This window comes from Echiichthys vipera (assembly GCF_963691815.1).
Source record: "Echiichthys vipera genome assembly, chromosome: 3".
Taxonomy (NCBI): domain Eukaryota; kingdom Metazoa; phylum Chordata; class Actinopteri; order Perciformes; family Trachinidae; genus Echiichthys; species Echiichthys vipera.
Window position 1 is genome coordinate 14624710 of NC_139828.1, and position 24461 is coordinate 14649170.

A 24461-nucleotide genomic window follows, 5' to 3' on the forward strand; every position below is an offset into this window, starting at 1 on the left:
TGTTGTTAATTATGAGTGGAGAATAAAGCCACAAAAATGTAAAGCAAAGGTGTAATTTTAACTCAGTGTCTGTGTGTTGGGGTGTTTCTTCCTCACCATGTGGTTAAGAGAAGCTTGGATCAAAGGATTTACCTTTCTGCACATTTGACAAGGATAGCTGATGAGATTTACAGGCACTGCAGTAGTAACGTTTAGGTAGAGGAAGAGTTGAAAATACTTGTTTTAATCAAAAGGTAAGAAATAATTAATTCCAAACAATTTTCCGAATAAAATAATTCACTCTAAAATGCCCTGTATCCTAAAAAAATGTCCACACCTTTAACTCTAGATTTACAAAAACTATGATTTGAATGTGCTTTTGGCACAAACCTGAGCTCCCGGTGTTCCTGTCTGTCTCAGAACAATGTCAGGACCGAGGCCTGTGGTGCTAAGCGGCCCCTCTGGAGCAGGGAAGAGCACTCTGATGAAGAGGCTGATGAAGGAGCACGAGGGCGTCTTTGGATTCAGCGTGTCACGTATGTTTGTGTGTGCCAACTGGTTATTAGCTTCCATCTCAAGATCCTGTCTGAGGAGGAAGTGGGTCAGGAGTTATAGTGTCTCAACTTCATGGTCTTATTCTGAACCTGCCAATACATTTAGCTTTATATCAGTACATTTTTAAAGGTCCCATATTGTAAAAAGTGAGATTTCCATGCCTTTCTTTATTATTATAAAGCAGGTCGACGTATCAAAATACTCAATCCAAAGAGAAACACACAGCCTGTATTCAGAAACTGTGTCTTTAAACGAGCCGTCAGGACTTCTGTACAGTTGTGGTGTCACAACTATAATATATATATATATATATATGTATAAAGAGACAGACGCTAAAAACAAAACATTTCAGACAGATACAGGTATATTCAGATGGACAGTAAGAGAAAAATAATGTGTTTTTTGAACATGAGATAGATTAAGAAATAGAAACTTAAAATACAAATATGAACCTGAAAATGACCATAATGCACGACCTTTAATATCAATCAAAAACAGCTTTACTGATTATTTATTACTTTATTTCTGGGCTGGCTTTTAATGATGATCTCATCTCCTCAGATACAACAAGAAACCCTCGACCAGGAGAGGAAGATGGGAAAGGTACAGTAGTTCTAGTCAGATTTGTGAATTTCTAGTACCTGTGATTCCCTATATAGGAGCCCTGGATTTGGATTTGGATCCGTAGAACTGTGATAGAAGTGTATGTATCACCTTATTGCTTTTTTTGTTTCTGTACCACATCGCCTCGCCTCCCCTACCTGCCCGCTCTAAAATTACACCTGCAACACTTCTTACTCCCAAGTGAACTGCACAAATGGTTTTGTCCCCCTGTATAGCTGCCTTGATAAGGGATACACCTCTTTCTGTGCCTGTTTTGCTCTCTCCATAGGCCTGTTCAAGCTCCCCATGCTTCTGGGGGCTACTTTACTGCCCGTAGCAGCCGTCTTCTCCTCAGGAGACTTAGAAAAGTTGTGTCCAAATGAAACAGAAACCACAAATAAAGGTGACCTCAGTGTGATTCCTGATCACAGTTTTGTTTAAGGCAGAGGGGTTACTTTCATCATACTGGCACGCTTTCATTGGATTTGTAGGAATGTGTAATAAAAAAAAAAAAAGAAAAAACAGGAAAAAAAACGTTTAATGATCTTAAGAATCAGGCTCAGACAGTTTACACTTTGGAGTAAAAAGCTTTTGAAAATAGCCCCCCGTGATGCCTCGGTAGTGAGTCCCATGTCCAGTCGCGTGAGGTTTTGTGTCCCATTTCCCACCGTAGCTGATGGAACATTGATGATATGCAACCAACCATTAGCATCACAGGAGAAAGACTGTTTAATGGGACTAATGTGAAAGAGCACTGCTGTCACACCGCTTTAATGTGGTGAAACGCTCTTGAAGAGATAGCTGTTCTTTGTAAGATGCTGGTCGTGTTTTTGATCTTGCATAAACATATTTCATGTTCAAGTCATCCGTGAGTTGATTACAGCACAGACACTTCATGTTCTATCCAGTTTCCCAAGTTCACATTGTTACTTCACTCTTCATGTTCTCATGCTAATGATTGTGTGCTATCACAGTGTGCATTAGTGATAGAAGTAGTAGTAACGTGTTTGTTTCTAAAACTCTGCTGTTTTAGATCCCCAGATGTTTTGATGTTGTGAAGCCCTATGGATGTGGTACGGATATTATAATGTGCTCTGTAAACAGTTAATGGCATATTTACAAAGTACTTCACGTAAAAACACATTTCTCATCTCTGCATGCTCTCCAATCAGATAATGACTGCATACTACATACACACAGTCTTCAATTAAACTCAGAGAACATCATCCACTTGAACACACACTACGAGCAAGGCATAAGTAGATTTTCCTTCATTTTGCTTGTGATGTTTATAGTTATGTAACATCTTTCAATCAAAACTGTAGCGAGGGTTCGTTTGATTTGCAGTTTCTCTCTTCAATCATTTCATTCTGTTGTGCAAGCTTTCATGTCAGAGCTAGATTCAGTTTAATGTTGCATTTTACAGACTACCACTTCTCAACGAGAGAGGCAGTGCAGGAGGGTATTGACAACGGGGAGTTCATTGAAAACGCTGAGTTTTCAGGCAACTTGTATGGTACAAGGTAAATATTTGCATCTCTGCATGAATGCCACCATATTCTTCTCCACGTAATCAGCAGCAACCTTAGAAAACATCTATGATTTAGATGCATTATTGTTTTTTGTACGCATTTGATCTATTCATTTCATTTTCGTAAAAAAATAAGGGCGTTCCAGCTCCAAAAAGCATTTAAGGGGCTAATGTCTTATCACGCTGCTCACCTGCTAAAAAGCCTCTCCACACACAGGATCAAAGTCTGAAAGAAAAGCTGAGTTCATATGAATGAAAATACCATAAAGTATCTGTGTCACTGATATTGGCTCAACTTAACTCAATAGAAACTAAAACTGTTGTCTTATATAAGGGACTACCCGCAGTCTTGGCCACAGGGATCAACAGGATATATAATAGTCTGGTGACAGATGGAGCTTTAACCTCCCTCAGGTCAAAAAGAGCAACACTGCAGCTCAGCGCCTCGCATGTCAGGTTTAATCTCTGCCTCTTATTCTGAAGACAACACACACTCACTGCAGAGGGAGTCTGAGCAGCTTGGATTAATGCGGCGATCCTCTTAACCTTAGTCACTACGTGTAAAGCACAAAATTACACGATTACACATTGTCAAGCCTGTGCACGTTCAGCTGTATAGTCTGTTCGTGGTTGTTTAAAAAGCCTCTTGTTTTATACGATGTAATGACGTAACAATGCATTGATTCTCTAGTAAAGCTGCCATAGAAGATGTGCAGGCCCAGAACCTGATCTGCATCTTAGATGTGGACATTCAAGGGGTGAGGAGGATTAAAGAGACTGACCTGAACCCCATCTACATCTCCATCCAGCCTCCCTCCATGGAGATCCTGGTAAATGCCCAATGTGAAATATTGTATTAATGTGAGATACTGCAATATTTATTGCAGATATTTTATCCATTAGGCTCTTGGCAAAGTGGGCTGTCAAAGAGTGACAAATGTGCTCAATACTGACATTTATTTTAGTTTGATTTGTTCTATAATTTGATATTAAATGTATACTTCAGTTTTCTTTGAGTAAAGGTCTTCAATAGTGAGGGGCAAAAGAGGTCTGAGAAAAAGTGAAAATATAAAACAAAATACAACGTTTGATTTGACAGCTGTTTAGTGACTTCATGGAGCATCTCTCAAATATAACGTCTTGTTTCACCGTCTTTCTCAGGAAAAACGTCTGAGGGAAAGACAGACAGAAACAGAGGAGAGTTTACAGAAGCGCCTGGAGGCCGCACGCATCGACATGGAGCTCAGTAAGTTTCTCGTCAGGACATGGTGCTAAAATAAAGACGACCATTGCATGCTGATCCAATTCTCCTGTCTAGGTAAAGAGCCCGGAGTTTTTGATGTCGTTATCATCAACGATGACTTAGAGAGAGCTTATGAGGAGCTAAAAGATACCCTTAATGACGTGAGTAACCAAAAAAACCAAACAATATCCTCTCTCTTACTTCTTTAACAACACTTTGCGACTATTGTCTTAGTTAAAGGCACATAAAGTAAAAGCATCATCTTTACACAGGAAATCCAAAAAGTTCAGGAGGCCAAATAAGAATAAGGAGACGGTCTTCATGCTGCTGGAAAGAAGAACCAACACTTCGGATCGAATAACTCCATCTTCACTGACTGCAAACACATCTAAAATAAACTTTCAACTTGTGAAAAGTTTGTTTTTCTTTTACCCTCTACGTTCTATGGTCAGAGGTTGTTCAGTACAGTCCCATGCTTACTGATGCTCAGATGGAAAAGAGGGACTTAAAAGACGTTGAGAGAATGGGGTTAGCAGTCAGTACCGCACCGCAAAAAATAGTCACACTTTCATTTATTTGTTGTGTTGAGTTCTAATCCAGTAGAAATAAACCCACTCATAGTTAAGTATGGCTATTATAATTAATATTTCATTAATAACCCATATGCTCCACATTACTGAATTATGAAGGAAGTTTGTGCATTTGAGATAAATCACTGTACGTATCTCATTTAAAACATTTGCATGTATGTTTGTGTTTGAATGGGACTGAATAAAGAACGTGAGGACAAAGACTCATTGTGCCATTTAATTAATCTTTCATTCATTTTTAAGTATTCTGTATTCTTTGAAGCATTCAATAAAACCTATAAATCGTAATCGATTTCCCACTTGTACATCATAACTTTAAGGCAAAATGTGTACATTTTTAAATAAAACATGTAACTCAGAAAAAGATCTGACTTCTGTATGAAGAAGAAAAACTGCACAAAAAAAAACACGCTTTACTTTAAGGCCAAACACATGCATCCGTCTGATACTGAGGAGCAAAACAACAATGTCTCTAAACTTTACAACTCATGCACTCTTAGTCAAAACCTTATCCCTGATATGTTTCCATTTAAACCAAAGCACAAAAATGCAGCACACTAACATACACAGGCTAAATGGATAAATACAATTTGAAAACTCATTAAGACGCATCACATTTTCAAAATCAGACGATAAGATGATTTCCCAGCTAACAAGAAAACAGCGTAAAACAGGCCACTATCAGCAGAAGTGAGATGTGCTGGTTATAAGGCTGCATAGTTTCTAGGAAAAGCTGCTGGTGAAAGAAGCCCCCACAGCCCTTGCCTTACTGGAAGAAGGGACCCTGAAGCTTGGTGCGGACCTGGTCTCGTTTCTCCTCCTTCTGCTTGAGGTATTCTTTAAGCTTGTCTGTGGAGAAACACACTTTGGAGTGTCGGCCTTTGTGTGGGGCACGATGCGCACGCAGCCACGGGTTCTGGAGACACTCGGCTGCAGTGGGTCTCCCCCTACAAAGTGTTTTTATCTTATTAGAATGTACACATTTATCACTCATATGTCTTTTCACTCAAATTGTCTCTCTAATGCAAACTACGTTTTAAGAGCGACGCTCACCAGGATTTGTTATTCAGGCTGCTCTTCATGAAGTTTAAGGCTCCCTCTGACAGACCAGGGTAACAGCGTCCAAACTGGATCTTCCCTTTCTTGATGTTCCTGTCCTGCTCCCAGCTGTGCTCTGCATGGAACGGGCTGTCGGCACTTAACCTGGTTCAGAAAGAAAAAAAAAAAAAAAAAATAAAATACAAACACTTTGTATTTATAAGTTAGTTCATAATTCTGAATCTCAGATGTACAGAAGATTCAGGGGGCAGCCTTGTTAACATTTCAAAATCAAAGCACAGCCATCTGGACTGAACTGGTCAGAAAAAGAAGATTATTTAAATAAGGAAGTATTTCAATCCTTAGAATTTAGATTTGTTACATTTTCATCCAAGATGCCTGCTACCCTTTAGACCAGATTTAATTTGAGTCAAATTAAAAAGTATTTTATTTCAGATGTTGTGGTTGATAAATAAATAGTGATGCTAATTGTACATGCAACAAACTACTTGATTTGAACTGTTATCTATGGGCTGTTACAGTTAGAGGGAAAACTGAAGTAAACTGTAGTCAATTTACCAGTCAAGTGACTACTGATAATAATCATGATTATTCTGATAATGGAAATTCACCACTATTATTGTTTTTTTTTATTGAGAGTAGGGTTTTTTTCCACGATAAAAATGATCATTGTCCCAACAATAATGTGTATATTATTCCACTTATGAGAGGAAAAAGAGGAGGAAGCACTCATTTTGTCTCAGTATGCTACATTGTTTTACTGATGAGAGGAAATAAAAAATGAGAAAATGAAATACTGAATTGTTTAACACTTATATAGGCAATGTTTTCAATAACACAAGCATAAAACACAGTTGTGATTTATCAAATATATCATCTCTTCCTAATGGCTGTTTAACTTATTCAATACAATATAAGGAAATGGCAGTAAAAAATGTTCAGAAGCACAAATTCACTGTTCGCTGTGATACGTTCTCATAATGTACAGATAGGACTTATTGTGACTTATTGTGATTTAGGTTGCCATGGTGTGTCATTATAAAAAAGTGGGTCACCAGAAAAAAATGTTTGGGTCACACCCTTTAGACAAATGTCAGATTTTGTTCTGACAAAAAAGGGAGCTACATTTATTTAATCACAAATTGTATAGTAAGAACCTGGTTGACTACTCTCTTCAAACAAAACATGTAGTGCAGCGATCTCTGTACTTACATGATGAAGGACAGAACTCCGACAGCCCAAATGTCAGTTTCAGGCCCGACACCGTGACCTTCCAGGATTTCCGGAGCTTTAGGAAGGACAATATAAACTGACAAAAGAGACAGACAGGATATTGTTCATAAAGAGTTGTGCTGTTACTGGCAATGCCACATTCACGCACATGCTTAATTTTCTGAATTAAGAAAATGACTTAAACCAAAAAGAAATGGATAAAGAAAATGATAAGAAAATGAACTTGAGTTTGTTAGGCTAGCTAGGCTCAGCTGAGGTGGATGAAGTTAGGCTGAATTATTTCCATCCATCAATCCGTCCTCCCCTAATGAATGTGTGTACCTTTGCTGCGGCAGTCTGTTGGAAGCCATGACAGTCAAAGGTTTAGTACATTAGAAGAATCTACATCAACGCAAGCATCAAAATCGTTCATAAATTAGTTTGCTTCTTGAAATGAAACTAGAAATACATCAGTACCTTTGCTCTCCGACAGGCCTTGGATGTGCTCGACGTTTAGAGGCTGACCGGGCGTGAAGGACTGAGCCGAACCGAAGTCAACTACCTTCAGGTGGTTGCAATCATCCACCAGCATGTTGTCGGACTTCAGGTCCAGGTGGACCACTCGACGGCTGTGTAGGTAGTCAACTGCACTCAGAATCTGAACCAGCAGCTCGGCGACATGAGTCTCTGCGTACAGATCTCTGAGAGGGTACAAACACAAACAGACAGGCTTATTAAGCCTAACTACAGCAGGGGAGGGATTGCCACAAATGGAACAAAAATAAGCTTTAGGTCTGATATAGGATATAAATAATGTCAAAGATATTCCATTGATTAGTTACAGTTAGTGTCCATTTGGCACATCTCAATCATCTGCAATTGGTGCTCAGTTTACCTTGGTTCTCGTAGATTATCTCAAAATCTCTTAAATTAAAATAGTCCTTTAGATGACATTAAATCATTATCTGTAACACTGACATGGCAGTGACTTTGAAAGAACCACATACTGTACAGCATAATTTAAGTTTGTTATTTTAGTTTTTAGGGCATCTTAATTTGGATTTATAAAGTGATGGATTATCTCTCCTACAGGTCCCTCAGGACAAAATAAGAAGAGAAGTAATTCCACTGTATTGGACTACTTGATATCGTTCATCAGTGTTTAAATCCAAACACAAACAATTATGTTTCTCAAGACTTCCTTTACCTCGTCGCCAGACTGTAGAGCAGCTCCTTGCCAGGACAGAGCTCCTCAACCAGTACCAGGTAGCAGGAGGTGAAATAGGCAGCTTGCAGCTGCACGAGGTGAGGGTGATGAAGCCTCTTCAGCAGCTGGTATTCCCTCAGCACCAACTGTCTCTGCTCTGCCTTGTAAGGTGTGATCTTGGCAGCAAACACTTGGCTGGTCTCAACATCCCTGCACAGGGTAACGATGCTGAAACGACCCCTGAAAAGGAACAAAACAAAATAAGTGCTGTATGGAAAATTTGTCCCTAAGTGAAAGTGGAAGGAACAAGATTAGACTTGAGATCATTTTACTAATGGATCCTGGATTGATTTAAAGGAACTGAAGGAATTTAATAGTATTAAGTATGAAGGGTTTGTTTTGGTGAAAGGATGCTTCACACACATCTTCAGCCTGGAAGCACAAAACATCTATGCAATCACCAAAGATTCAAGATTAGTGTCAACAATTCAGTATCCGACCAAATGTCTCCCCTTCTGTTCCTGAGATATGACGTTGAATAATGAACAAAAACATTATGATGTCTCAGTGAAGTTAACTTTTGCCCTTTTGGATATGAAAATGTCATCACTTCATCATTTTATCTTATCAGAGGTTTGTGTGAAATTTTGCCATAACTAGCATAGGAATTCTTGACTTAGGGTCAAAAATATGTTTTGTGAGGTCACAGTGTTCTTGATTTTGACCTCCAAAATCTAATCAGTTTCTCCTTGAGTCCAAGTGGACATTTGGGACAGATTTGAAGACTATCCCTCCATGGGGTTCCTGAGATACCACGTTCATACTTACAGAAACCCCAAAAAACATAATGCCTCTGGCCGTTCTGTCACCAGCGCGGAGGCATAAAAAACATTTACATTAAAGATCAGGAACAGTTTTGCTCAAAAATTACAGTTTTTACATAAAAATCCCACCTGTTGATCTCAGAGAGAAAACTGTAGTTCTTGTGCGTTGTCTGTTGTTCTGACTCAATGACCTTTGACCCGAGCGTCTCAGTCTGGATGAGAGGAATGTGAATCTCTGTACAACAGTAAAAACAGGTGAAAACACTCATGTAGCAGCTGTTTGTACATGTCACAGGTGACGTGCATGCCACTGCAAACCAAAACAGCAAACCACCGAAGAATAAAGAATTAGATCATATGTATGGTATTCTTCTTGCCTTCAGCATGAGTAGCCATGACAACAGGTGCTGAAGCATCACTGAAAGGTCCTGCTCCTGTCTTAGTGATACAGCCCATCCTGAACACATAAGAAGCTCCTCTTGGTAAGTCCTTCACCACATAGCAACTTTCAGTCACCTCCTCCGACAGGACCGTCCACTCCCCACCTGAGGAGGCAGATGACACAAGAGTTTTACTCTGAAATCCACAGTTATTGCACATTTTAATGCTTTTATACAGTAGTAGATTCCTACAGCAGGGATATAAGTGATATAAGCAGTGCTATGAGTGATATTGTGCTATAGCAGTGGTTCTCAAACCTTTAACATGACGTACCACCTCAGAAAATATCAGGCTCTCTCAAGTACCACAATGTTAAAATACAGTAGTGTAGGCCGACATTATTCAACTATGGACAGGAAGGTTTTTCCTAATCAGAAGATGTATTGTTGTCTTCAGCCACAGGTAGCTGTAGGAAGGTGTAGCATCAGAACTGACATGTCAGTGTTTTAAATCAATCATTTTACCTCTGCTACCGCGGTGAAAGTTAGTTTTAAGTTGGATATTCAACTGATATTCACTCAGTTTCCAACTACCTTGCTATCACAGTTTAGCTTGTAACTCATGAACGTGACCATGTAGCAGGCTGCTATTGAAACAAAAATATGACAGGAAATGCTAACATTGCTTTAAATTACATTTCCAGGATCTTAAAAGTATAAGTATTTTCTTAGTATTATATTAATTTAGTAATTAATGTTTCCTTTTTTTATTTTGGAGACTCCTCCAAGTACCACCAGAGATAGTTTGAGTTCCACCAGTGGTACTAGTACCACTTTTTGAGAATCAGTGTGCTATAGGATATAAAATGAATGTATGGCATTGCCTTAAGAGTTACTAGAAACTAGCAAGATGCAAAAAAACCCATCAGTTTAATCTTTAAATATATAATGTCAGGTTATGCGTAACATTATCACTGTGTGTTGCAAGCACACTAGTCTAGACTTTGAAGACCAAAGCAGTCACACTATTGGACTTTAACTGGCTGTCAGCTCCAAAAATTGAAAGAATCTAAAACTGTAAATATCTTTGTGCATCATTCAACACACCATGCACTGCACCTGCCTGATAAACAAATGCCACAATTTTCCTACCATGGCCACAATTCTCCTGTATTTCTCTTGATTTATGATGATTTTTCACACCTTTTTGTTACAACTTGTTTCTGATACTGTACACTGTACTGTGTATTAGCCCTATGACTGTAAAAGTCTACTGTTACTCTACTGGCACCAAATGTTGTTAACCGACATGCATGAGGCGCGAAAGAGAGCTGCTTGCGCCACATCCTCCTCAGTGAGTGAGTGTCAGAGAGAAGGCAATAGCGTGCAGCCATTCTTTAAGGGGCAGGCAAGTTCACGCCAGAAGGGTAAATTATTCTGTATTCTTAAAGTAAAGTAGTATTAAAAGTAAAATTGCAGTTGCCGTGTACGTATTATTTCTTATTAATTTAACTTTTATCATGAAACATTTTGACCATTTAGACAAATTGATCACACTTATTATTTCAGTATAAGAGTTATCAAGTTTATCAAACATGAGCAATTGATTTGGTTACCGCTTAACAAAAAACACCAATTGAATTTGTGTACTGCTGTATAATCTCTGTGAACCCACCTTCTGTGCAGTACTGCACACAGTAGGTGACAGGGTCACTGGACTGGACGGGTTTCCAAACCAGCAGGACTCCACCTCCGTCCAACTGGAGCACTTCAGCCTTGTTGGGACGGAGCAGCAGATCTGGAAATGATGGGAAAAAGTCAGGCTTATTGCAAAGTGTTTTCAGGCCATTTCACACTGGAAATACAAACATAATCTACAGAATCTAGCTGATTCACTACCTTTGTTCTTTTTGAATGCAGGTATTTTAAAAGAAGGTAAAAGTTTGGAGGCCCTCTTTTTTGGACTCTCAAGACCTCTGCTATGTTGCCTCTCAGGTGGGATTGGAGCTGATCCTTTTACTATTGGCCCTGTATTAAAAGACAAACAACAACAAAAGGAGAATACAAAAGATTGGATAAAGTGACATACAATGTAATATAACTGAAATTAAAATCAAGAAATAATGTCCGTATCCCCTACATAATATATTTTTTAGCCTTTTTCCTTAGTATGGAATATAATTTTCTGTTTATTGATCAAATAAAATGAGCATAATTTGCAATAGCTCACCTTCTTTACGCACATCCTCCTTACTAGAAGACCTGGAAAACAGCTTGGTCAGGCTGGAGGCCGAAGCTCTCATTTTCTTCCTCAGAGACATAGTGGGAGTATCTGGTTTCATGATCTCTCCTAGTGTGGGTCCTAACCCTGTGTCATCCAGCTCAGAGTATGAATGGCTTGTCCAGGACTGCCTGCGGAAGATCTTCAGCAGTCCCAGCTTGGGTGACTTTCCTGTAGGTGGTTGGGCTTCGAGGGCTGGAGCAGATGCGTGCCTTTGGAGCCCAGAGCCCTTCTTCTTGTCTCTGGCTCTGGGGGGCCTCTCTGGAGCCTGCAGAGAAGTGAGGCTGGGACTGGGGCTCGCTGTAAGTGGGGTCCTCAGGTGACCTCTGCTGTTAGTGGATATGTTGGGGTTGGAGCGGGTGCGGTTACGTGGCGGTGCCTGGGGAATCAAGCTTCTAGGTTTAACCTCTTGGAATGAGCCTGGGGATGGTGAAATCAGTGGCTCCCCTGGATCATCATACCCGTCACTCTCTCCTGATCTGCATCTCCCTCTGAGATGACCATGGCTCAGCTCCTCATAGGAGTCAAGTCTACTCGAACACTCAGAGTCGCCATGCTCCAAAATAAACGACTCAGCCAGAGACCCCTGGGAGCCAGCGAAGGTGTCGCCTGCTGCCTGCTCCTGATCCAGCCTCGGGCTCATTCTGTCGCCACCACGGAGGCTTGAGGGAACAGAAGAGACGCCTAGCATGCGAGACCCTTGTATTGGAGCAACAGAGCCTCTCCTTCTTCTTGTGGGTCGCTGAGGGCCAGGGATGGCCAACAACTTTCTCCCAGCCACTTCATCATCTGTCAAATCTTCCTTCAGACTTTGAGAGCTTTCTTCTTCGCCTGACGTTGTGCGCTTTGGCGAGCTGGGAGATCGTCGAGAGTACTCATCGAGAGACCTGCTCCTCCTGTGAGGGGGTACGTTGGTGTGGGCGAGGCCAACGCCACTGTCAAAGGAACAGGACTTCTGCATTGTAGGCTGGAGGGATCCCCGTCTCAGGCCACGATTGGTCTCTGTCTCATCTTCAACATATTCAATAAGAGGCTCGTTGAGACGTCCAGAAAGGCTTCTCCGGAGTGGTTTGCGGCCTCTCTCCTGCTTTTTGGCCTGGAATTTGTCCCGTAATGTCATGTGTCTGGCAGACATGGGTGAAAGTTGCTGAGATGTGCTGTAGAAAGTGCTTCGGATGACACTGCCACGAGGGATACGACCTCCGTCACTCCCTGAACCCTCATCCCCATCAGATAGGTAGAGAGACTGACTACTGTCCTTGCTGAACCTACGCTCTCTCTGAGGTGTCTGGTGGCACGACACATCCGACGATGCAACTGACTGCCTGCTCATACTCCGCTCTAGTACACTCCTTCTTCCTACCATCTCTCCATCCTCTTCCTCCCCTAATGTCACTTCCTCTTCCTCTTCTGCACCTAGGTGGAGTTTGGCAAAAGTCTCAGGGATCTGCGCTCTCTCTGTTAGAGGATCATAGTCCTCCTCAGTTTCTTCCTCCTCTTCCTCAGTCGGGCTGTAGTGCTGTAAAAAGTCCCAAGTGTCAGCTTCATCATACTCAGATGAGGAGCCACTGCTCGGAGAGGTGCTGCTGTGTTCCTGGGGATCGCGGGGCACCGTCACTGCGGTCTCTCTGAGAGGAGCCTCCAGCAGCTCAGGGATGAGCCTCAATGTGAGAACTGACCCAATGCAAGTCAAAGAACGCTGGTGAGTGAGATGGGACAGATTCAGACAACATGTTTTTTTTAAGGTTATTATATGATCTACTGGGTATTTAATTCAGAATCATATTGTACTTCAAGATTATTAACAAGAAACCAGTTGGTACTTCCTTTTGTTCCCAGAGATTGTGGTTTTGAGGACGACAGGTAACTCACCTGCCATTTCCTTTTGGAGATAAAGATTTTCAAAGTCCTTGTGTTGATGTCATCCGTATCTTCTCCTGCATGTTCGTCCTGTGAACATGGTTACAAAGATTTGTAACTGTGTTTGTGTGTTTAGTTGGTTGTAATTTACAATATAATGTTGTTGAATCCAGTAAAGCTTGATTAAAGCATGACTGTTTCCCCTACCTGGAGCCATTCGTGGCTCAAGCACTCAAAGGCCGATGGTCGCTTTCTAGGCAGAGGAAAATTGGGAGTGGTCAGATGTGTGTTGTGTTGAACTATCAAATCACAGCTAATTCCACCATGGGGTGCTCATATAGCCACAAAGAATGATCGTCGTAGATACATAATCTGGGTTGGATTATATTTGATGTGTTAAATCAGAAGTGGCATTGATATCACTAATGCAAAGAGACTCCTTTGTGCTCATTTGCCACATGAAATAGGACTTTGTTTCATTTGCACATATTTGAAGTCTGAGAGACTGGACTGATGTGTCAGCGTAAGCAATAATTCAGCAGGTTCCCTACTCTGGATCTGGCTGAAGGAGCATGTGGAGGAAGTTCTGGGCCTCGGGGCTCCTGTACGTGACATCAGGGGCGTCCCAGTTCAGGGTCCCCTCTCCCACCTTCAGCAGTGTAGCGCGGTCTGTCTCACCCGCAAAAGGGCATCGGCACACCAGACTGTTAAGATGAAGATAAAAGTAAACAGACATCAGAAACTCAAAACACAGTTTTTTAATGAACTGAATATTGAACATTTTGAGAATATTTTCAAAGGTGCAGTGAAACATACCATATATAAGCTATAACACCTACAGACCTAGCAAAGAGAATAAGAGATATTAATGCAATGTCCTATTTTACAATTTTCAATTGTACGATTTTTTGCAAATCATTTTTCAGCTTTTCTTTAAATCTCTTTGTAATACAAGTTAACAAGTAGTTAAACTCACCAAATATCAGTGGCCGCAGTGACTGGTTCTTGGTGAACAATCTCAGGGGCAACAAACTCTGGTGTACCAAACATGCTGTATTGGTGTCTGGATATGTCTATTTCTTGGCAGAAGCCAAAGTCACAGATCTTGATCTCATCTCTGGGTGGATACACCATTAGGATATTATCAGGCTGAAGGAAGTAGAATCAAAAAAAGAGTTAAGAAACATCAAAATGACACAGTTGATAATGCAATGTTGGACCTGAACTCTCACTTTAATGTCCAGGTGCAAAATGTTCATGCTGTGAATGTGCCCAACTCCTTCAAGGATCTGCTGGATGTATGACTGAACCTGAAATCAAATAGAATAGTAGAATATTAGTCATTACATTAGTCCTATATAGTATCGGCAAGACAAATATAAAATGGGTCGGGAATAAATGTAAGCTTGCACCTCATTTTCTGAGACTAATCCTTTCAGGAATAAATGGTCCAGAAGTCCATGAGAACAGCAGCTAGAAATGGTGTTAAAGAACTCTTAACTTAGTACAAACCAAACTCAGCAAACTAAACCCACTGAGAGGGGCAAAAAATCCTTCTGTTGTAGTATTTAACAGAAAGGATACATTTCTGTGATCAGCACCAGAGTGCGTCTGGTACAGAAAAAGTCCAACAGACAGGCCACTCTGGGGTGAGCCAGACGGGATAGCAAGTCCCTCTCCTGGAAGGCTCTGGTCCGAGTGCTGTTTCGCAGAGGCAGAAACTTGGCAGCAAACACTTCAGCTGTTCGTCTGTGGACGACGCGCTTTACAACCCCGAAGGTTCCCCTGACAAACAGAGAGATGATGTTGATTGTTTCAGATATTTACAAGGCTCACAGGCAGGCTGGATCACATCAATATAAAGTACAGGTTCACCTTCCAATTTCCTCATGGACATCATAGACAGAGAATAACTTCCTTCTCTTTCCCAGCTCCACCTCTCTCTCCTGACACTCCAGTGGCCCTGCAGAGGAACAAAACAAACACCATCCACAATATATCTATTACCTTCCTACCGGCAATATCTTTTTGCGACATGCTTTAGACCTACACCATAGTTAGATGTGATGAATGAATCTAAATCAAAACTTTAAATAATTACTGTATGTGTCACCTTCCTCCACTGTCAGCTCAGCCTGGCATGAGGCGTGGCCAGACTCATTGTAGGCGAAGCAGGTGTATATGCCACTGTCCTCGCCCTCGGGGCACACTATGGTCAATGAACAGCGGGCACCATGCTGTACTATCTCCACATTCTCATTGGCTGCAAGCTCATCTTCATCCTCCAATCACAGAAGAAAGGGTAAAGTCATAATAGGGAGCTCCAGGTCTAAAAATTCTCATCAAACGTTTGCCTTGTGATGCCTTAAAACAATGTTGTGCCCTCCTGTGACCTCTCTGACCTATGAAAACACTCAAAATATACCGTTCTTCATTCTTAGGGGAGGGGGGTGACTGTAAACTATGTAGTATTTTACAAGAAGAAAACTATAGAGAAAAGAAAAGGAAGAGCGATTAACATCACATATGTGATAGTTATGGTACCCATTTTTGTGTTCCCCTGGTTACATACAGGTGCATACAAATAGTACATACAAAAGTAGCTTTCAGTGTAGGAAAATTATATTTGTTTTATTCCTTATATCTTGTCACAACCCAGCCACCACAACATTTTCCTGTATCCAACCCTCAGGGTGGAAATCACTTATCTGCAGTGCTCATACCTTGTACCACTGTATATTAGGAGTAGGTCTTCCTGTGATGATGGCGGTGAATGTAGCTGATTGGCCAGGCTCTACACACAGGTCCTCAGTGGGTACCTGTATGGAGGGAGGAGCTGAACAGGAGATTAGAGCCGTGAGTGATCACACATGTTTGATAGAAGTCATACTCTTCGATTAAAGAGACAATAATACCATCTGTAATTTCCTGCATTTGCTCTGAGATGTAGATCTCCTCTTCTTCCTCGAGGTAGCACACAGGCTGCTGTACCACCAGGTCCATGGAGGCCGAGGCAGGAACAGCCTCTTCAGTGCTACATTCAGCTCTGGGGACAAAGACTAGGTTATAATAAAATACTACTGATCATTCCAGGAAAAAATGACTTGATTTCCATATATTCATGTAACTGCTTTATGGATTCTACTATTTTGATTTTTACTCTCATGCCATCCAGTTTTAATCGCCATAGAAATCTTCTTAATCTATTTTCATCATTTACATAAGAACTTCATGTGACACTAAATGTTAAATCAAGACAAAATCACCAGGTTGAGGCCCGTTAAGGTCGAAAGGAAGGTTAATACAGCGATACACTTATACATCAGTGGTACTAAACTTACTGTTCAGGGTATCCAGTTGGGAGGAGCATCTTAGCAATAGAGGTGGGGCTAAAATCCGTCTGCAACCAATTCTTTACAAAGGCAGTGGACCAGCCCTCGGAGTCTGCATCTATGAAAACCAAAATGCCACTCAGACGGAATTTAAGGGTGAGACACTTAAATTAAGTATGTACTCTTTTCTATCATGTTGGATGGACTGTACTTTACTAAATCATTGGAAAAGGAAAAGTGAAAAGGTACATTACCTTGCATACCGGGAACAGTACAAATGCATTTCTTACCTCAGTATGTGAGGATTTAACCCCATTAACCCAACACATCAACAGGACATGAGCGTATGCCCACGCCTGCATGGAGGTAAAGGGAACACCTGCCCAGCACATGACCATCTTGTGTTCGTAGGAGTGAAGAGTTAGCTGGGCATGCGTTGGCAAGAGGAGAGAGGGGAATGTTGAGTGGTTATTTGTTATCATGACAATGATGACTTACATGGAACAGTCCATGTGAGGAACTTCCTGCTTTAGGAATAGTAGAGGGAAGATGGAAAAACATGTAGGTTATGGAAAATGGAAGGGCAAACATGATGAACTGCTGTCGAAAATCCAGAAATAATATGTACAGTCTGTACGCGAGTGAGACAAACTTTATAGTCCATATAAAGAATGTGTCAAACTCACAGTTGGTTTCTAATAACTCTATTGAATTTGTCTGAAGTCTATTCTGCTATATTATACTAATTGTATGTCTGACCCTATGTGATAGTAACAAAAGCAACTTAATAGATAGATACTAGAACATCACTACATAATACAGGACAGTAAAAAGCGGCACTTGCAATCTCTGTATTTAAATTACTGCCGTTTCTGGCACCTCGTCTGACTTTTGGATCCTCATGTCCGTCTAATGGAGGAAAACCATTTAGTCTGTGGAACTTGGAAACATGATGAACAAACATTCCATACAATAAATGTATTGATGTCTTTTCATGGGTAAGGAGGATGCTGGGAAGTACAGTATGGTGTCTATGTTGAATGGTAGCCACAAGATCCCGCTGGGTTATGGCAATAGAAGGTTGTTAGAAAAAGTTGTTATTAGGCGATTTGAGAGTTTTTTTTCTCACTGGGACCTCAAAGTGAATAACACACAGAAGTAAAAGTGCTTGGGACTCGCCAATAATCAGAGGAACAGAAGTGAGCGGTGAAAGGAAAGGTTAAAATTGTTAATATACAGGTATCAGATCCGAGATGGTTATGTTTAGTTAGTTTAGAGAATGTTCCTATGGATGCAGATGTGATCATAGACTCTGGGGGAGCATTTTCAATAAAATCATTTTGAAATCAATATTTTGTTTCAAAATATTAAGTAGCTGTGTAATAAGTGGCACAATGTAGAGCAAGTTGATCATTATTTCAAGTTAAACCCCTGTCTGGGTTATTTTTATCCCTTATATGGGTTAAATGTGGCTCAGGTCATTGTCACGGTTTGGGAGAGGGGTTAGCCACTGATATTTGCATTCAGCAGAAAGTTACAGTATAAGTATGGATTCATCATCACATGCTGCTTTTTAAGTTAAGTAACCTAGGCAGTCACTTAACTCAAATGCCAATACTAGAAATGCGAAACAAAACATATGTATTACAGTATTTCATGCACATACCACATAAAACAATGCAGTCCATGCCATAATCCCTGGGGATCAAGTGACAACTGGTATGATGGTTGGAACTACATATGAAGTGAGCGTGTGTGAAATGGAAAAATAGGGAAATGTGAGTAACATCTCAAAATGGCATCAACTGGATAGAATGGATGAGTGGTAGTGGTTGAAAGTGGAACTCAATGCAAATTGTTTGTTGTAAAGTGAAAAGATGTTGTATGGTCTGAAGTAAAAAGGGTGACAGGATTGAAACTGGACAATGGCATGTGCTCTGTCCCTTCTCAAACACAGCTTTTGAACCGATGAAAGTGTGGAGCGTCCACATAAAAACCCTGTCACAGGTTTCCACCCTGTGTGGAGGATATTTACCTTCAGCGGCTCTGGCTGTCCTACCTTTAGGAGGTAAATCCTGAGGTTGGTCATCCTCGATGTCTATCGGTGGGACATAAGCGGGGCACAGCCCTGCTTTGCACTTGATGCAGCCAAACTCATTCCAAAGCTACAACACAAAACATTTGATACACTGTATGTGAAATTAATGACACTCGCTATCTTCACACATTATAGAGTTTATGGATATAAGTTTTATACCTCACACTCATACTGTCCAATATCTGCCTCTGTTGCACTGATGACCGTCAGACACAAGATTCCACTCCGAGCATCATTCAGGATGAAGTATTTTTGCTGGTCAGTCAACTCTCTGCCATCTTTCAACCACCTGCCAAACCCAAAGGTGGATGTGTTTGACGCATACACAATGACGGAAATATCAGGTAGCAATTACTGTGGTTACTCTTGCTCATACCTGATTCGTGGTAAAGGAGCAGTAAGTGTGGAGCAGCTAAACTGTATATCCTCTCCTTCTATCAGACACGCACTCTCCAGCCGACATACAAATCTTGGTGGAGCTGCAAAAGAAGAATAAATAAATAAATGAATGTGTCAGCTGTGCTCCTATGATAAGAAATTAATTAATAATGGCAATTATATATGCACTCAAGTGGTTTAGATGCAACCATAAACTCACCGCACACCACAACTTTAGCCAGAGCACCAGCACTGCCCATGGAGCTGGTGGCGTAGCAAGCATACTGCCCAGAGTCCTCTGCAGTGAGGCTGTCCAGGATGAGACTGCAGGTGCCTGACCGGTCTGCTGTGATGATGTGACGGGGGTCGTCCTCTAAAGGAAGGCCATCTAAAAGGTGCACATAAGATTTTAGCACGCGTGTACACTATCCTCAGATAAATTACGGTGAAAAAATACAGGGTGTAACTGTAGGCAAAACTGCTACATGTAACACGATGGTTCAATATGTGCAATCCAGAACATCTTAAAAAGGTATTTCTGACCTTTTAGCCAGCTGACCACCGGTTTTGGCAATCCTGTGACCTTACAGGTCAATTTGATTGTCTGTCCTATCTTTGTTGTGCAGTCAGACAACAGTGACTCAAACATTGGTGGGCCTGTTGATAGACACAAACAGAAATGCAGAAATCACTCACTCAGCATTTGATGAAAATAACACTGACAACTGAAACTGACTCGGAAATGAAATACTTCAGAAATGTTACTTTCCTTCACAGATAAACACTTACTGTTGGTGGGAAGGCTGGAACGTTGCTGTAGCTCCTTCAGGTCCTTAAGCCAGGAGAGTTTCACCAGAGTGGAGCGGCCCTGCAGCGTGTACCTCCGCACTGAGCCCCTGTGTTCATGCCACAACCCCCAAGACTTTTCATCTCCACCTACAGTCTCCTTTATTTCCACATCATTCATCTAGGGTAGATTGAAATTAAGAGGAATTGTCATCACATGAGGCCAAGTGTGGTATTAAAACATTTTTTTGTTGTATTGCTTCACCTACTTTCAGAGAGAATGTGTGAAAAAGCAGGGGAAAACATCTTACCTTCATTTTGTTCTTGAAGGTGTAGGTGTCACTGTTCATAATGGTGTCTCTTTTCAGTTTACATAGTACAATACATTCCTTGAAGAGAAAGACTTGTCTCTGATGCCCTCTAGAGGCCGTCTTGATTTCTGGAGATTCCTCCCACACTGTGAAGACTCCCTGAAGACGGCAAGGTAAGACCACCATACTGTCTTTTTTTATTTGCACATTCAAGGGTGATAACCTCTCAGGTAATTTGGGATATAGTGTGTTGAAACAAAGCATTTAGTTGAATTGATGCTGCAACTTGCTAAAACCTCCTATTATCTCAGGTTAACAGTGCTCAGGTTTTTATATTCATACTGGACCCAGAGCTCAACCTGGATATGAAAACAAGTCAGTCATCCATAGTTACCTGCCGCACAGGCTCTCCTAAGGCGATTAGAGGAGCTGGGTAGTTCTCGATGAGCGACACCTGGTGCAGGTTGTCAGACCTCCAAGGTAGGCAGGACACCATGGAGAAGGTATCCTCCAAGAGACAGCAACTCTGGCCACTTTTGGCTTTGTTCTTGATCAGTTCCTGCCAAAAGCATTTTTATTCAAGGAGAGACTTCAATTTGTGTAACAGCAGAACAAGCTTAAGTACTTAATGTTACGTTGAAATAAATATCCAATATGCAAATATTCAAATTTCTCAAGAATATTCCTGTTTGATTGAGAGTTGCAAGATAAGAAAACAAGCAGCCTATGAATGGTGTATTTCAGGCATTACCACTATCGCACAGTCATTAATTATCAAAGTTTTATACTTAAAAAATAAAAATTGTTTGCCGACCTTCAGTAAAGCCTGGTAGGTTTGAATCCTCTCCACTGGTCGCTGGAGGAAGGTAAGGACATCCATAACAGGAGCCTCAGGTTTACCAGATTCTGGTAACTCCTGAAAGGTAATGAGCGACATGTTAAAGAAATAAAGAACATTACATCAGTGTAATCATTGCTATTCAGCACATTAGTTTCCACAGATTTTGTAAATACTTTGAAGAACTGTTGGACAGCCTTGTCAGTGACGCAGGCCTCTGCCTGTGCTTGTCCCACCATGTAGTGAAGATACTTCTCAAAGTCCTCAGTGTGCTTGAGCAGATGGATGGCCACATCGTCATCTGTGGCACACACTCTCAGCCCGGGAAGGATGGACCTGAAAGGACAGAAAAATAATGTCAACATCAGACTCAGTTAGACTGTAGAAAACGGACACTGGAAAGACAGCTGGCCACAAAAACCTCAGTGGGACATGTAATAGTATCATACCATACAATACAAACATCTATGGATTGATATTATAGTATTTTTTGTAACATGGTTTGATAATTATGTATTATTTATTTGCATGTCGTATACACATATTCAGATAAGCATTATAGTCGTTCATCATTTATAATTAGGGCTGCAAAATACTAACTGCATTTCTCTATTTGTGAGAAGAACTTTAATGGATTATTTCACTCAACAACAAAAAATAAATGTATTCTCTAAACCTGTTAATTCCCATTATTTCCCATATATTCACATTAATTCCCATGTATTCACATTGATTTCCATGGTCCAAGTTTAACTTCCCATAGACAATTTTCAGAAAGTGTCCAAAAATGTACAGGAAACTTTCTACCTTATTCAATCCCTATGTACAAAACAAACCAACATAAGTAAAATGCATTTCTCGTGTGTGCATTACCTCTCATGTAGAAACACAATGTCCTTGATATTCCTGAAAATTATCTCTTTCTGGTTGAGGATGTTAATAGGGACGTGTTGGCTAGACTCCAAATAATGTAGCTGGTGAGAGGTGAACATCTTCATCTCCTTTACAAACTCCTCTTCTCCATCAATCAGGCCTTGGATCAGTTGGCTAAAGATGAAGGGAAGTTAATACAATGTGTAATAAACTGTACGCATTTGGTTTGGAGTTATCCATCGTCACAAGTTATCAAGATGCCCAAATAACCAAATAGTAGAAAATAATAATGAACAAACATAAAGTTAAACAATAAATATAATTACAAATCCGTGTAACCAGTAACAATAGAGCCCCGTGACAATCCTCACTGTTTATGTAACCTGTCAGTATATAACTGCAGAATGACAGACCTCAGAGCTCTCCTGTACTCTTCTCCTGTAGAACCAATTCCATCAAGATCCTCTTGATGTGCTCTCAGTTGTGGGAAGGTCTCCTGTTCAAAAGACTGTTATTTTTAAAAGCCTTTTTATTTCTCAGTACTTTATGAAATGAATGTCTCTGATGGCAGCACAGCACTGAAAATATACTGTATATCACATAATAATAATATAACATGTTAAGCAGTATTGGGGTTGACATCTGGATTATACACCCTACCTTCCTCTTCTTCTCCAGGTAGGCTGGACACATCCATCCCTGTCGAGCAAGGTTGGTTTTGGTGGGTTTAGTCCTTACCAGCCACCTGTCAGGATGAACCGAGTCCAGGACCTCTACAAACTGGCCCTCCTTCAGAACAAAACTGTCCTTATTTTCGCTGTTTGGACTGCAGTCAGCTCGAGCCACATACATTTCAAATGTCTGAGGTGAAAAAAGCAAATACGTTACATAATTTAAGGATTGTACAATCAAAGAGGAAATGTCAGACTAAGACTACTATTACTACTAATGAATGAATGAATATTTATCTTCGTGTCTGGTCCTGTTACAATGACCCATCCCATACAGGATTATACAGACACCTTAATATATGCAACAAAAACTAAGCCTTCCGGTGTGTCAGAGCACATGTCCACAACAACCAAAAACTAAGCATATAAATATAAAAATAAAAATAAGAGAAACAAATAAATAAATAAAAGTAAAGTAGAATAAGACATGTGCAGTTTCACTGACATGGCCCCATAAAGAAAAAAAAAACAGTACATGCGGATAAACACAGGAGTTTTTGTTTATGTTTTTCTCTCAAACATCAGTTTTCTTGTCCTGTCCCAGGCTCTGGACACATATTCAGAAAATGCATACACTTATCAAAAAGAAGTTCAATCAAAGCTCCATCCTCGAAACCTATTAAATCTACATCAGGAGCATCAACTTTTGGCATAAATCATGATATAAAGCACAATATAAACGAAAATGAATTTCATCCTCCACAATGTTCAAATCTCAGTATTCTCAATTGTCATTTATATTGGACAAATGTTTCACACTTATATTCTTTTTTAAACAAACAATAGGTTCTCAGTTTTGTTTTTTTTGAAGATTTCATATGCCCAACGCTTTTCCACAATTGATCTTTTATAATAGTGTTGATCTACCAATAAATTAAAAACCTCTTAAAAACCCATTCACCATCTGAGAAAAATTCAACTTTAGCCAACCTATTGTATGGTAATCCTATTAGCCTGTTCCACAATCTCATCATACTGACCTTCCATCTAACTTTGCAGGATTCCCACCCCATATCTCCATTAGGTGCCAGAATGGGCGCATACTTATGGAGTCCCCTTATAATCGGAATGTCCGATTATGGACTCATTGGACACTGTTTTAGGAAATGTTTGTAACCCCATATTCCAGACATAATAATAACTTATCATAACACCTAGCATACCTCCAAAATGGAACAACATTTTTTAAAAAGTACCTCTTGTCTATCTTCTTCTCCTTCTGACTCTGATCCAGAGATGGTACTAGTTAAGGGTGTGTGAGCGCGGTGGTGCTTAGGAGATGCTGTTTTCATTCTCCCTTCATGAGTCCCTGTAAAATAGAGAGGGCGATAGCTATAACATACCTAATAAGAGACTTAGTGGAGAGGTGATAAACAACTGAAAACAGCAATGAAAAAAAACAACATTACTGACCTCTGACAGTCAGTAGTTTCTTAGCAGGTTGTGGAGGAGCCATTGGTTCTATATCATCTTTTGGAGGCACTTGGTCTGCGTCTTTTGTCACTTCCCTGTAACAGTATTCACAAATATCACAAGAGCACAATTAAACTAGAATGAATTTCTCTGTCTGTCTTTATATACAGTATATATACCATATATACAGTATATATATGATTGAGTTTCTCAACAACTATTCATCGACTTCACATTTAGTGGTGTATTATTGAGGACCCAAGGAAGTGCAGTGCTAAGTGTGAGCTCTTGAGATCTACGGGACAAATGTATTAATAGTGTGTTATGTACACACTGTACTGTATTGAGAGGGGATTGAGATTAACCGTTACATCGCC

At 40.5% G+C, this 24461-nt stretch overlaps 2 protein-coding genes across 11 annotated transcripts in view; one reads left to right on the forward strand and one right to left on the reverse strand.

The window, feature by feature from the left end:
• Positions 1–403: 403 nt before the first annotated feature.
• guk1b (guanylate kinase 1b) lies at positions 404–4213 on the forward strand (the record flags this gene model as incomplete). Its single annotated transcript, XM_083911068.1, has 8 exons — positions 404–515; positions 1096–1137; positions 1427–1540; positions 2564–2660; positions 3360–3498; positions 3830–3914; positions 3987–4072; positions 4184–4213. 8 exons carry the CDS (start codon positions 404–406, stop codon positions 4211–4213), a joined length of 705 nt encoding a protein of 234 aa, XP_083767194.1.
• A 548-nt stretch (positions 4214–4761) lies between these two features.
• The window catches only part of obscna (obscurin, cytoskeletal calmodulin and titin-interacting RhoGEF a), a 46875-nt gene continuing 27175 nt past the window's right edge, over positions 4762–24461 (reverse strand). For 5 of the 10 annotated variants that reach the window (XM_083911055.1, XM_083911058.1, XM_083911061.1 and 2 more), the window contains 39 exons: positions 24085–24179; positions 23868–23980; positions 22601–22801; positions 22354–22436; positions 21941–22114; positions 21244–21403; positions 21044–21145; positions 20624–20788; positions 20230–20388; positions 19922–20099; positions 19676–19789; positions 19353–19520; positions 19131–19233; positions 18914–19043; positions 18716–18821; positions 16666–16774; positions 16240–16370; positions 16048–16160; positions 15426–15606; positions 15200–15287; positions 14909–15109; positions 14737–14797; positions 14557–14634; positions 14301–14473; positions 14141–14167; positions 13876–14028; positions 13532–13577; positions 13337–13414; positions 11414–13163; positions 11083–11211; positions 10859–10981; positions 9181–9348; positions 8933–9038; positions 7980–8219; positions 7250–7473; positions 7115–7129; positions 6773–6869; positions 5555–5704; positions 4762–5448 (listed from right to left, as the gene is read on the reverse strand). In XM_083911055.1, coding sequence (XP_083767181.1) covers positions 5268–5448; positions 5555–5704; positions 6773–6869; positions 7115–7129; positions 7250–7473; positions 7980–8219; positions 8933–9038; positions 9181–9348; positions 10859–10981; positions 11083–11211; positions 11414–13163; positions 13337–13414; positions 13532–13577; positions 13876–14028; positions 14141–14167; positions 14301–14473; positions 14557–14634; positions 14737–14797; positions 14909–15109; positions 15200–15287; positions 15426–15606; positions 16048–16160; positions 16240–16370; positions 16666–16774; positions 18716–18821; positions 18914–19043; positions 19131–19233; positions 19353–19520; positions 19676–19789; positions 19922–20099; positions 20230–20388; positions 20624–20788; positions 21044–21145; positions 21244–21403; positions 21941–22114; positions 22354–22436; positions 22601–22801; positions 23868–23980; positions 24085–24179 — 6673 coding nt within the window. In that variant the 3' untranslated portion in view covers positions 4762–5267. The remainder of the gene's footprint in view (positions 5449–5554; positions 5705–6772; positions 6870–7114; positions 7130–7249; positions 7474–7979; positions 8220–8932; positions 9039–9180; positions 9349–10858; positions 10982–11082; positions 11212–11413; positions 13164–13336; positions 13415–13531; positions 13578–13875; positions 14029–14140; positions 14168–14300; positions 14474–14556; positions 14635–14736; positions 14798–14908; positions 15110–15199; positions 15288–15425; positions 15607–16047; positions 16161–16239; positions 16371–16665; positions 16775–18715; positions 18822–18913; positions 19044–19130; positions 19234–19352; positions 19521–19675; positions 19790–19921; positions 20100–20229; positions 20389–20623; positions 20789–21043; positions 21146–21243; positions 21404–21940; positions 22115–22353; positions 22437–22600; positions 22802–23867; positions 23981–24084; positions 24180–24461) is intronic. The other 5 variants (XM_083911054.1, XM_083911056.1, XM_083911062.1 and 2 more) reach the window with 4 other exon arrangements.